This window comes from Danio rerio, chromosome 10 (assembly GCF_052040795.2).
Source record: "Danio rerio strain M-AB ecotype USA chromosome 10, GRCz13ab, whole genome shotgun sequence".
Taxonomy (NCBI): domain Eukaryota; kingdom Metazoa; phylum Chordata; class Actinopteri; order Cypriniformes; family Danionidae; genus Danio; species Danio rerio.
The window spans coordinates 40,161,117-40,175,355 of NC_141030.1; the positions used below are offsets into that span (position 1 = coordinate 40,161,117).

The 14,239-nt window shown below is 34.0% G+C and overlaps 2 protein-coding genes across 2 annotated transcripts; one reads left to right on the forward strand and one right to left on the reverse strand.

Annotated features, from left to right (window-relative positions):
* Positions 1–774: 774 nt before the first annotated feature.
* alox5ap (arachidonate 5-lipoxygenase activating protein) lies at positions 775–6,034 on the forward strand. The gene is given in 5 exon segments (NM_200061.3): positions 775–894; positions 1,717–1,801; positions 4,102–4,172; positions 4,536–4,617; positions 4,980–6,034. Coding segments are annotated over 5 exon segments (471 nt in total). The 5' UTR covers positions 775–824; the 3' UTR covers positions 5,143–6,034.
* On the reverse strand, positions 5,247–14,134 carry medag (mesenteric estrogen dependent adipogenesis). Its single transcript, XM_087271150.1, is given in 6 exon segments — positions 5,247–8,025; positions 9,316–9,486; positions 9,863–9,978; positions 11,393–11,497; positions 11,500–11,519; positions 11,608–14,134. Coding segments are annotated over 6 exon segments (633 nt in total). The 5' UTR covers positions 11,808–14,134; the 3' UTR covers positions 5,247–8,004.
* Positions 14,135–14,239: the final 105 nt, after the last annotated feature.

Consider the following 14,239-nt stretch of genomic DNA (forward strand, 5'->3'; position numbering starts at 1 on the left):
TTTTATAAAGGCTTGAATAAACCACCGCAAATACTTCAAATAAACTTACTGGCTATTTTTGACTAATGAGCTGTATTTCAGCTTCTTCCGAGTCTGTCCCTATCACTGACTGCTGTTTATCTGACACAATGCATGATGAGAAGTAGACACATGTTGGAATGATGGGCGGAGATAACAAGCTCATTTGCATTTAAAGCACAGCTACACTTTACTCAGACACCAAAATGAGTAAATTCTGGAGGCTATAATAAATAATCTGATGGGTATTTTGAGCTAAAACTTGAGACACATTCTAGAGACTAAAGGCTTATCTTACATCTTGTAAAAAGGGTAAAATAGGTGCCCTTTAATATACAATAACTTCTTAACTTACATTAAAGGTTTAAAATGCAAAACCAATTAGAACCACTTGTTTGGTAAACAAAGCTACAGGAGTTCTCACATTAAAGACATCCACTAAAAGACAGAGAAAATGTTACTTTACAAACTTATTTTCATCCATTGCTGAACTATCACTTTAAACCAGAATCTGACACCAGACCAGCAAACCAGTTTAGGCCAGGAGATGGCCAGTTTTAACTTAAAATACAAAAAAAGACCTAAAAATCAGCTGTAAACAGAAGATGCCGCTGTACTGCCAATAATTCCTTGAAATGTGCTAAATAAAGCAGAAGTGTGAGTAAATGCCCCTCATTTCCCTCCCTCCAGGAAATACATCACTGTGAAGCACAGTAGTGATGTTATCTCTCTAATACTGAACACCATCAGGCTGCAGTTACACACCAACAGCTCTAAAACTAACCTAAACCTTTACACTCGACAACATGTACGCCTCAGTGATGGACAACATTTTCTTACTGGTGCTGGTCACTCTACTCAGCGTTGTTCAGAATGGTAAGACATTTTGTTTTGTTATTTTGTCGTTAGCTGATGTTTACGCAGAATGTATATGCAAATTATCTTTGAATAGATTATGCATGCGTTCATATATCTAGGAGTAGTTTGTAATGCTTTTATATGGTTGTAAACTAAATTATTAACCCTCCTGTGAACTTTTAACTCCTTTTAAAATGTTTAACAGAGAAATGACTTTTTCAATGCATTTTTAAACATGATAGTTTCAATAAATAATTTCTAGTAACCAATTTTGTTTGTCTTTGTTATGATGGTAGTAAATAATACTATTTACTAGTTATTATGAAAGATAGTAGAATTCGGCTTGCAATTTAAAAGCTTAACTAGGTTAATAAAGTTAAAGTTCGGTTAATTAGGCAAGTCGTAAGAAACTGTGGTTTGTTCCAAAGCCAGTTTTATTGTCTACAGTTAATTCTACTGTAACTTGTTTTTTAGTGTGATCTGTGTGGAAAGGATATGTTGACATGTTTGGACCGAGTAGTGAGATGTGCCTAATCTCATTGCACATGTACATAATGTACATTGTATAAGTGTAGAGGTGACAATAAAAGGCATTCTGTTCTATTGAATTCAATTGGAAAAATATATCAAAGAAGATAATAACATGGACCTTAAAAACGTTTTATTTTAATGAAATGTTAAACTGCTTTTATTTCCAGCCTAACTAAAAGAATAAAGACTTTCTTCAGAAGAAATGATTTTTAGAAAATGGCTAAAAATGTTACCCTCAACTGAATATGGGTTAAACATGGATTTCTAATACACTATCTAATATATATTTCTAATATTTTTCTCCTCTAGTGTTTTTTGCCCTAAAGGTTGAGAAAGAGTGCACAGGTCATCAATCGAAACGTTCTGCAGCTTTCGAGCGCTTGTCCTGTGCAAAGTGAGTAATGCTAATTCTGGTTCATCAAATTATACATTGAGATAATATATTTAAGCACAGACACACACACACACACACATATATATATATATATATATATATATATATATATATATATATATATATATATATATATATATATATATAGTGTTTAGCATATATAAGTACACCCCTCAAAAATCTTTTAAGTTAATATTTTTAATAGGAAGCTAAGCAATATTATATTTGTGCAAATACATTAGATTAGTCAGTACTGAAGCCAATCATGGAGGTTATCTAATAAAATAATTTTTAATAACGGTCCAAAAACTAGTACACCTAGATTTATGTTATAGAAAAACATTAAATACAAATTAAAAAAAAGAGGGCAGCGCAGTGGGTAGCGCTCTCACCTCACAGCAAGAAGGTCGCTGGTTCGAGCCTTGACCTAAGCCAGTTGGCATTTCTGTGTGGAGTTTGCATGTTCTCCCTGTGTTCACGTGGGTTTCCTCCGGGTGCTTAAGTTTCCCCCACAAGTCCAAAGACATGCTATCGGTGAATTGGGTAAGCTGAATTGTCTGTAGTGTATGTGTGTGTGTGAATGTAAGTGTATGGGTGTTTCCCAGTGATGGGTTGTAGCTAAAAGGGCATCCGCTGCGTAAAACATGTGCTGGATCAGTTGGCGGTTTGTTTCTCTGTGGCGACCCCAGATTGATAAAGGGACTAAGCTGAAAAGAAAATGAATGAATGAATGAATGAATGAAATTTGAAAACGAGGACAAATCAAGAAAAGCAAAAAAAAAATATATATATATATATATATATATTTAGTTGAAATTTTGTAATTTATATATTTTTTTGCAATATTTTGCTTGAATTTAATTGTATTATATTTCAATTTCTAAATATGTTTGGTGAATAAAATATAATTGTAATAAATATATCTGTTAATAAATCTGTTTTGTTCAAATGCATCGAAATGCATTGCCTATATTCACTGAGAAATGGATAAAAATATTCATTTTCAAAAAGGGGTGAACTCAATTACGCTGAGCACTGTACATGTATTTTTTTAAACAAAGTATTAGCTAATGAAACAGTACTAGTTTAGGGTCTTTTGCATAACAGCTCTAAATTTTCCTGCGATTAGGGAAACTAACTTCTGCTTTATTTACATAATCATGTGTTGCAAGAGGGTTCCACTGGTCTGAAAAAAAGTGAAAGCCTATCTCTACAATTACAACTTTATGTTTTTTTTTTGGAAGTTTTTTACTTCAAAGTAGGGTTACACAATATAACATTTCAGCATTTACATCACAATGTGTGCATCTGCAATAGTCACATCGCACAGATCTGCAATGCTCAGTTGACACTGCAGTGTATTTTTTACATTTACATACACAAAATAATAAAGAATGCACTGTTTATTTCTCCTTTATTGTTGCTTCAGTTCATTTATTCATGCTAGTAATATGTTTGTTATAATTGATTCACTCCATCCCAATCAAATTAATACATTTGGTAACACTTTAAGAACCAATTCTCACTATTACTTAGATGCTAGGTTATTGACCTATTGGCTGTTTATTAGTACTTATAAAGCACATATTAGATCTAATCCTACCCAATACCTAAACTACCCTAATAAGGATTGCTTAATTGAAGCAAAAGTCATAAAGAGTAAAAATTGATGCTTAAAATAAAGTGTAACCAAATTGCTTTTCAAATAGGGATATTCAGTCATTTGCTGGAATTGTATAGACACCTAGATCGCAATATATATCGCAGAAAAACAAAATATTGCAATGTCAGATTTTTTTAATTATTGTGCAGCCCTACTTTAAAGTAAACTGGCTGATTAAGTGTAACCTATGAATGTGGACAGAGGGAAAACAGAAAAATCCCTCCAGTCAAAATGTGTTTACTTGCAATTATCTTCTTTACTGCATGGTAAATTGATTATGTAATATTGAATATTTTTGCTGTGTTTTTTCTTCATTTATTTATTTGTAAATATGGCGAGTAAAGCAAATTTACAGTACTTGTTATCAGGTGCATATATCTAAACTTTCATATCAGTTTGCAAGTGTCTTAGTTTAGATCGTCTTCATAGTGTCATTAACCACACCACAGAGGAAGTAACAGCTATGTATGTTTCACAGTTTTATTTCCAAAGGAATAAGCTTGACCTGTTTGGTAACATAAGAGTTGTGTGAATGAGCTGATTGAGTTTGTTCCTGAAGCTTTATATTAGAAAGTTATGACTGTTAATAAATAATAGTGCTTCATAACACTTTATTACTGTTTTCTCACAATTTAAGGCGAAACTGCATGGATACGTACCCTACATTTCTGGCAGTGCTGTGGTGCGCTGGTATCTGCCTCAGTCAAGGTAATATTACCTTATAGATGACAACACTTTCATCACAAAAAGTACTGAACAAACTTTTTTTAAATTTTATAAATATTTTATTTCTCGCCTATGTTAATTACAATATTGTCTAGGAAGAGAGAATACACCCCTTTGTGATATGGCTTGCTTTGCTCAGTTAATGTTACGATAATCCATTTGCAAATATTTGTTTACGCATAAGCCTAACGTTACCATCTGTCCAAACGAGTTAACGTTTAATGACTGTGACGTGCGAACGTGAGTCAAAAATAACCTTGTACAATTGTGAAATTACGTTAATATAACTCAAATATGTACTTTTTAAATGTAATTTCTAACAACAATAAATCATTTCTGCTGCAGCTCCAGCTGCCTTTGCTGGTATTCTCTACCTTGTTGTCCGCCAGAAGTATTTTGTTGGCTACTTGGGGGAGACTTGCCAAAGGTAAGATGTTTGAATAAAAATTTGAATAAATATTGTTACATGTCGTATTTTATGTTAACTTGTGCCTCTTTTAAAACGTTGGACAGTTTAATGTCAAATGGATTCAATCCTTATTCTGTCCAATTAATTTAACAAAAATAAACTAGCGAGTCCTGTATGCAATTGACCAATATCAGTGCATCATCCCTACTTAAAGTATTTCTGTATAGAAATATTAATCTTTGAAGCACTTAGCTCTAATAATCTCTGCAATAGAACAGTTTTAACCCTTTATATTGTGTTATACCAACATGTATATTTATCAGTACTGTCACCAAGCCATATAGCAGATTTGCTGACTGAATCTCTTGTATGCTTGACAGTACCCCTGGCTTCCTGTTTGGGAAACGGATTCTATTCTTCCTGTCACTCATGTGTGTTGTGGGAATTATAAATCACCTGATGCTCACGTATGGTGGCAGCGACTATAAAGAATACATCCAGACCATCACTAAAGCAGCGTCCACCCTTCTGCTCCTGCCCTAATCTGGGCCAACATCTCAGTGTAGAGGAGGATCTCTTTCAGTTAAAGCTTTATCAGTTTGAGGATATAACAAAAAAGGTAGAAGAAAAAAAGACAGTGTGAAGCGTTTACATGATTAAAAATAACATTTAATTGCAAAAATGGTTTGTACATATTACAAATTAACACAGGAAGACATAAAACAGCTGTTAAATCCCAGCGTAATGTATTTAAATATGTTTTAAAGGGCTCATATCAATCAGTGAAGTTTCAGTTGTGGCCAAAATAGTAAGGATTTAGAGTTTAAGCCTGTTTCTGTGTATAAACAAACAAGCAAGACACAAGTTCTCTGTATTTAAATGAATACTGTTGTGTTAACCGCTCTTAAAATAGTCTGTTTGTAATATCGTGCCATTAAAAAAAGTTCCAAGTTCTGCATATGCACCGGATTGCCGGTTTCCTGTTGTGTAGAAATTTAGCGCATATATCAACAGCCTCTTTGCACAGTCTGGATTACATAACAGGATTGCAAAATATTCAGTGAAGAAATGTCAAGATCAGACTGAAACCTTGTTAAAAATACACGTTTTTAATGACACTCTGGAAGTGCGGAGTAGATGATGCTACACACAGCACAGGTCAGAGGAAAATGTGATGTTTTAATCTGTGACGTGAGAAAGGTTTTCACTTTGCTGTAAAATATAAAGAAAAATTTGATTTCCTTATGACATGAGACATTTAAAGCAAGGAAAGGAACACATTCAGACACATACAGTGACCAATTTTTAAAAAAGTATTGTAATTATTTTCATTTATATACAATTTATGACTTCAACATAATTATAATTCCTATGATTTTTTTATGATTGTTTTTTATTATTGCTAACGTGAGAAAATAAAGTTTTATTTACAGTAAAATGGTCCTTTAAGGTGCTTTAATAAACTACAGTTTCTTAGCTTTCGTAGTCTCCTCATCTGTGTACTTCGATTCCTGGATTAAAGTAATAGTTCTCTCAAAAATGTATAATATAATCACCCTCAAGCCATCAGTGTATGACTTTCTTCTTTCAGTTAAACCGTATCCTGGCTCTACCATGCTGTGTAATGGTGATGGGTAAAGATGGATTTATATTTTCGCCTGGCGCCACATCGCGCACCTCCGCTGACTGCACTGGCACCTCACTTGACACGTTCGCCGTTGTGATTTTCTTTAAACACACAGGGCGGTCAAAAGAAACTGATCGAAAAGTCAGACGGATAAACAGAGACGTTGAAAGTTTCCGGAACTACGTCATATCATAAATATCTTTCAATATTATTAAACTAATACAACCGGTCAAGATTTTTTTAAAATCAAACTTTGGCGCATCATTTGCTTTTGTTCATATCTCAGACAGTAGGCGAGGCAGTGGCACAGTGGGTAGTGCTGTCGCCTCACAGCAAGAAGGTCGCTGTTTCCAACCTAGGCTCAGTTGACGTTTCTGTGTGGAGTTTGCATGTTCTCCCTGCGTTTGCGTGGGTTTCCTCCGGGTACTCCGATTTCCCCCACAGTCCAAAGACATGCGGTACAGGTGAATTGGGAAGGCTAAATTTTCCGTAGTGTATGAGTATGAGTGTGTGTGTGAATGTGTGTTTAGATGTTTCCCAAAGATGGGTTGCGGCTGGAAAGGCATCCGCTGTGTAAAAACTTACTGGATAAGTTGGCGGTTCATTCCGCTGTGGCAACCCCGGATTATTAAAGGGACTAAGCCGACAAGAAAATGAATGAATGAATATCTCGGACAGTTCTACCTATTAAAGTTTATTAAAATATAAATGACAACAGAACATGAGTTGCTCTACAAATATATTTTTATTATGGCAAGAATAAAAGCGAAAAAAAATTTTTTTTACTTAAAACAGATGTTTTTTAGATTTAGCCCGATCCACAATTCACACATTACTGTCTAGCTAGTTTTTGTCCTCTACTGATGTGCTAAAAAGGCAATAATGGTCCAACATTCCTGATCATTATCACCAATAAAGCCCAGAAAAACAGGGCACCAGTATATTGTAAACCGATAGGTTCAAATATTATTTTCCAGTTATCAAAGAAATAATTTGTTCCTTAATTATAGTCTTGTAACTATTAAACTGTTTTAAATTCACAATTTTAATACTTACATCACCTGTGGATAGTGGAAAAACATATTTCTGTAATTGTGTACTCGAGTCTCCACTTTTGCCATGGCCTCTTTTTACTTTATCAAACGTATCCCTCAGGTTTTTCCAAAATTTTACAAAATCTGTCCTCCTTTCCCACGGCTGTTGCAATTTCTAGTCAAGAATTATTGGTCATCTGATTACTCTATGATCACTGATCATAAAGATGTCTGTACAGTGGTACTGTTTCAGACAAAATCTCTTCAGAGTGTTTCATATTCAACTCAAATCAAATGCGGCGCCGCATGCACTGTTCGCTCGAGTCTCAAAAAAAATTGTGCACTCCTCCAGCCGAATAAATGCATCGTAAAACTAACCCATACGCCATCTACTTGACAGTGTTTTCAAAACGATTTCCTTGTATTATGCTTGCCAGGCCAGTTTTTGGCACTGTTACTTTATTAGTAAGCAGTGAATGTGCCATCGGGGGCTTGGCACACATGTCTTTGTATAATTGTAATGTGAAGTAATGCTTTTGTATGCTTTTAAAAGGCTTTAAAAAGAGCCACCAGCCAACATCATTATACAGCATGGAAAAAAAAATGAATAAAATGTAAAACTTCTCCAACTGTGTTTGTCTGAAAGAAGAAAGTCATATACCCAGAGAATGGCTTAAGGGTGAGTAAATTTTGGGGTGAACTAATCCTTTAAGTCAACATTTTCTGTCTTAAATTGTGTTGATATCACCTTCCATGGTAGGAGACCTGCAAAATTGGATTTCCAGTTATATTCTCAATACTTTAAACCATCAAACAGACATCATTGTAAGAAATATTTGTAAATTAGCAGTTTCCATATTTACTGATTCATGTTTTTTTATTTATTCATTTATTATTTTTTCACTTAATTATGCTTTTGAATTGCTTTATGAGATCTTGATCTTTCCTCTAATAGCTTTTGATGTTGAAAAGTTTGAAAAGTGACCCATGTTGACATTTTTAATATTGTGAAGTTATATATTGTCTGTGTTTGTGTTGTCAATTATGGTACAAGAACCTGGTAACAAACTGCCAGTAAATAAACTTAATTCTCTCTATACTACTTCTTCAATAATGTCTTGTCTCAAATGGGCATGGGCCGGTATAAAATTCTGACCCTATGATAGCCTTGAAATCTACAAGCAGGTGTGTTTGATTAGAGTTGGAGCTAAACTGTGCAGGGCACTGGCCCTCCAGGACCGAGTTTACCCACCCCTGATTTAGTTGCTCAAGCATAAAACCAGACAAAAAGCCATTTACTCGAAGGGGCCTGTCAGAATCGGCAGGCTAGTGCAGAGGCTCCATTGAATACACTGGAGTAAAATAAATGTTCATGTTTTTAAGACATGGCAGGGAAAAGTAATTTAATGCAGTGCTTCTTGTACAATCCGAGACCCGCTTTATATCGGATATCCCTTAGCCAGTGGAGATCGCTGATTTTTAAAGAAAACAGACCTTAAACGCGCCGATTTTGCAGTGGTATACCGTTCACTGGAAATGCTTAACCGAGGTTACTGTCAAATTAAAAGTCTTTTAGCATACTTCTGCATATACCCTATTGTGATTACTGCTCTAATATATGCTTTTTAAATGTCTGGGTAAAAAACAAAACCTTTTCCCGTTTTTACATAAAATATTTTAATTTGGGAGACTTTTAAAATATTTTTCTGCTGGTACTGTTGTCCTAAAAACAAAAACAAAAAAAACGTAATGAAAAAATCTTACTCCTACCTTAGGAACCGTATAGCAGAACATTTTGACGGTTTTAAAACCTTGACTTTTCCAAACCGCTGTATACCTTAAACACGGTTAACGTCCCATGCCTAGTCTCAAACTACTAAAATGCCAATAAAAGCCACTTCAATTTTCAACATCAAAAGTCGCCAGAGATGTGATAAAACTACCATGATGCAAATTACAATTGTAAATAAACATAAAACACCATGTGAACCACAACATACGGCAACTGTTAATTAATAGATGTTTAAACAGTGCCGCTAAAGGATTAAAACACACCTTGAACTGTCGTTTGCTGAAGCCAAACCAGTAGGGAAAGTCAAAAAGGGCATCAGAGCGGTACTTGATGGTGAAGTGTGTGTCTTTCCAGGTTCGTTCCACCTTTTTCAGATCAGCAAGAGCTTGAGAGTTCTCCCTCATCCATCCCTGCAGCGCTGCACTAACATCAACCTTAATGTTGATGTTTGCAAAATATTAGTATTCAGGTGTACATTTAAAGGCTAAACTAGGTTAATTAGGCAAGGTAGGGTAATTAGGCAAGTCATTGTATAACAGTGCTTTGTTCTGTAGACAATCATTAAAAATATTGCTTAAGGGAGCTAATAATATCGGCCTTAAAACCGGTTTTAAAATAAATTAAAAGCTGATTTTGCTTTTATTGTAGCCAAAATAAAACAAATAAGAAAAAATATAATAGAAAATACTGTTAAAATTTTCTTGCTCCTTTAAACATCATGTGGGAAATATTTGAAAAACAAAGAGGTGAATTAATAATTCTATCTTCATGTGTATGTTGTAAATCACAGGAAAACAAGTCTTCACTCACGTCAACTGTATAGCTCTCTCCAGCGACGGATGAAATGGTCTTGTCCAAGCCTCTCTCCATCTCCCATCTGATCATTGGATGACTGCTGTTTATCGCCAACACGTAATATTCAGCAGCTTTGGACAATTATTAAGGGTGTGTTGTTAACAAATGCAGTATGTGACTGTGTCAAAGTTTAATAATTCCTCCCGTGTTGACATGACATATAGCTTTACAGTATTTCCTGGCTGAGTCATTTGAGTAAATTAGTACTTGTTGATCTCACCAAGACCATAAAAATAAGTTTTAAGTCCATGTTAAACAATATGTAAAAATAGATAATTATATACATATAAATCATCATAAAATATTATCTTGAATAAAATAAATAAAATAAACAGAATAAAAAAGTACTAAAATATATATTTTTGAAGTTAGTTATATAATTTAAGTTAATATAATTAAATAAATAAATAAATAAATAAATAAATATAATTTAAACTACTTGAAAATGAAAATTATTTTTGTCTTTTTTATTCCGTTTATTTAAATTTAAATAAAAAGAAATTATTTAATTTACTAAATAATAACCAATATTTATGAATAAACATAAAATATTAATAACTAAATAAAAAATATTTAATAATTTTTCATACAATAGAAAGAGTACTGTTTATTTCTTTGGAGAAACAAATAATCACCATTACACATTTTTACAATGATTTTATTGCAAAGATACCTAATAAAATATAACTCTATGTACAAATTGTACCAAAAACATTTTATCATGCAAACTTTATTAATCATTTTAAATATTTTAGTAAGTACAGGTAAGAATGCACATGTTGTTTCATTTTTACATAAATAGATCTGTTGTGAATGGCAATGGAACATCATTTCCACTTTCTACATTTAATTTTCACTACAGTAATATGTAATATAAAGTCTCTTGCATTTAATATGCTTTCTGCATATGCATATAATACTTTTATTAAATGCAAACAAAAGCATGTCTAGTCTGTGCTGAATATATGTAGATATCTGGACCACAAAACCAGTCTAAAATATGTGGTTATATTTGTAAAAATAGCCAAAAATACATCATATTGTATTATTATATATTGTATATTGCAACAAAATTATGGATTTTTCTTTTATGCCATAAAACAAATTAAGATTGAGTTCCATTTACAGCTTCCTACTGTAAATTTCACAATTATTGAATACTAATAAGCATTGTTAAGATATTAGTAATCTGTCCTTAATCTGAACAACTTTAAAGGATTTAGTTTTTTTTTTTTTTTTTAATTTTTTACTTTTTTGATGCTAGATGTTGATATAGCTGCATCTCAATGTTGTAAACAAACATTACAACATTAGAAAACTTATTATAAATTAAAAATAAAATTGACGTTATGAATGGTTTTGTGGTCCTTGGTTATATCAACAATGTCAAATGTTTGTAGTCTTGTGTAAAACAAAACTTGAGTATTAAGAATTAAATATTAAATATTAACAACAAATTTTAACAAATATGAACAAAAATCCTACCTAGAACATCCCCATTGCTCTTCTCTTGGCCTTTAGTGTTGTCATAAGCAGACACTAGTATGTAAATCGTCTTTAAGGTCAGTTGTCGTCTTAAATCCGTGTACCCAAAGTACGTACTGTGATTTTCCTGTAATGCCCATACGACTTAAAAAAAACACGCTACATGTAAACATACCAGTGAAATATGATAAATTGGATTAATAAACCACATTTACCTTCCTGGGGAATTGTAGAAAATCACTTTTCCCTCTCTAGAATGGATGTCATCGATGAAGACGCAGCTTTTCTCCGGATCCCACTTCAGGAGTCTGCAGCCCGGGCGCCGCTCCACGATAAATCCGGATGGAGGACGGTTCACGAACGACTCCAGCTTCATAACGTCCAAAACAAACCGCGAGCTGATGTTTTCACGCATTTTATTTCCTTTTTAACTTCTTTGAGGACCAATACAAGTGTCGCCAGTTTCTTTGGTTTGTTAGTGGGCGTGGAGGCTGTAGGAACGAATCTCTGCATAAAACCGCTTATACTGAGTCATAGTTCAGTGTGAAGCCGTTTAACAGCATACTGACTGTGTTTTATCGCCTGTCACACTGGTGAAATATGGTGTCCTCGTTTAAAAAACAGCTTATGGTTGCTATTTAGGACAAATTTCCTATTAGTCACGTTTAAAGTAGGTCAGTTTACCGTCTACAAGTCGTGTAACAACGGCGTTTCTCTGACTGAGGGAACACATGTTTATTATCTCAATAACATTGCCGTACAAAAATAGTTTACGATGGTTTGTTGATGGTTTTGGTTGTAGCTAAACTAACTTAGCTGACTTATTTGATAGTTTTATTGGGATAGTTTACTCCAAAATGTAAATGTACTTACAAACAAGTCGTTATATAAACTTTTTTCCTTAATCCGTTGAACACTGAGGACCCCGTGTTGGCGTTGGTTTCCTTCAGGAGCTGCCTTGAACATCCAGTGTGTATGTATGGATGTTTCCCAGTGATGGGTTGCAGCTGGAAGGGGATCTGCTGTGTAAAACATATGCTGGAAAAGTTGGTGGTTCATTCCGCTGAGGCGACCACTGATGGGACTAAGCTGAAGGAAAATAAATGAAAAACACTAAAGATACTTTAAAGAAAACTAAAAACCTAACTATAATGATAGAACAAACAAATACTATGGAAGCCAATTGGTTATGGGTTTCCAGCTTTCTCAAAAATATTTTTTTGTGATTTACAAAAGAAAGTAAACCAAGTTTGAACCAAAAGAAGGGTGAGTAAATGATGACAGAGTTTTCATTTTTGGGAGAACTATCCCTTTAAGTCAGCTACAGAGTCTGGTTTACATTATCCATTAAAAAATTCCCATTTTTCCCACAAAATGATCAGAAATTCCACTTAACCCGGGCTGGCAATGGTGGTGCTGGTCACGGTGGTTGAACAAACTATGAAATAATACAGCAGTTTGATCACAACACAACCTGAAATTCAACTTTAATACTGTGGTATGATCTATTGTTTTACATAGTACTTTTTTAAGTGGCCGCATGGTCATATTTGTATTTAATAACATTGTTATATTCCTTATCCCCTTTTTTTCTATTCAGGAAAAGCAATTCTAACTTATGAGATCAAACCATCTATACTAGGACTTTTATTAGACCCAAACCCGCCAATTTTTTTGTTAAAAGTTTTGTGGTCAGTACAATTTGTCTTTTGTAAATAAATAAATGCAAGATACATTAATTATACTCTGACAGAAAAGACATATAATGTTCAATATAAATCTATGTAAAGTAAATTCTGTTCTTTTAAACTTTGTTCATCAAAGAATCCTGAAGAAAGTTATCTACATATTAGTCTAGTTTTAATATTGATAAGAAGTGGTAGCGCTCAACTGAGCCTGGTATCTCTCAAGGTTTACTTTCCTTCACTTTCGTCAATTGGTAAAGTTTGTTCCTCGTTACTGGCTTACTTGGTTTGGGACTTGTGAAGCTGCGCATCAATGGATTTGCTTTTCAGTGTTTGGACTTTTAGCAGTAAAAATTAAACCACACTAAACTGAACTTTAACTCTGGACTGACAGTTTCAATCTAGAACTTCTATGTTAAGCTGCTGTGACACAATATACAGGGCTGATAGTGGAAAAAATTCCTGAGCCTGAACTTTTTTTCGTTGCCCCTGAGGTGAGTAGGGGTGGGGGTACTATGTATGCAACGCACTTTTAACACATAACTTGTGGGCCCCTGGGCCCAAATATATTAACAGCCTATGTGTAACCCTGATCATCATTATTGTCAAGTGGCTCTTTTTAGACACATGCCAGTAATGTCAGTGACAAATGCCAGTGTCAGTGATCTTGTGACATGTGCCAGTAGGTGTCAGTATAAGCACGTTATAAGCACATTAATCTTATAAGTCTCTTTGCTTTAATATTTAAAAATCATTAGGCAAATGACACCTGTTATCTTACATGCATATATGTTATGAGTTTTCAACATGCATTTTATTATAACTTTTTAAAGGATATTATTTAAAATACCTTAAAATGAAAATAAATTAAATAATAAAATAAACGAATGAATTAAAAACATAGAGAAGTCCGTATTGTAGGGAACAAAGGAACTGCCAGGATGCAATAATATACAGTACAACAGATAAGTGTAACCCCTCCCATACATAAGCATGCCACAATAAATTTAGGCTCGTTTGAGGTGCGCCTCGCCTTGACTGCATTGTAAACGAGAGCAGGCGTGCGCAATAAGAGGAGGGCTCAAAAATTACATCAGAAGTCGGACACCTGCCGAATCTCGCTGTTTAGCCACCTGGAAACGTCACCAGTGGCGGAGATCTC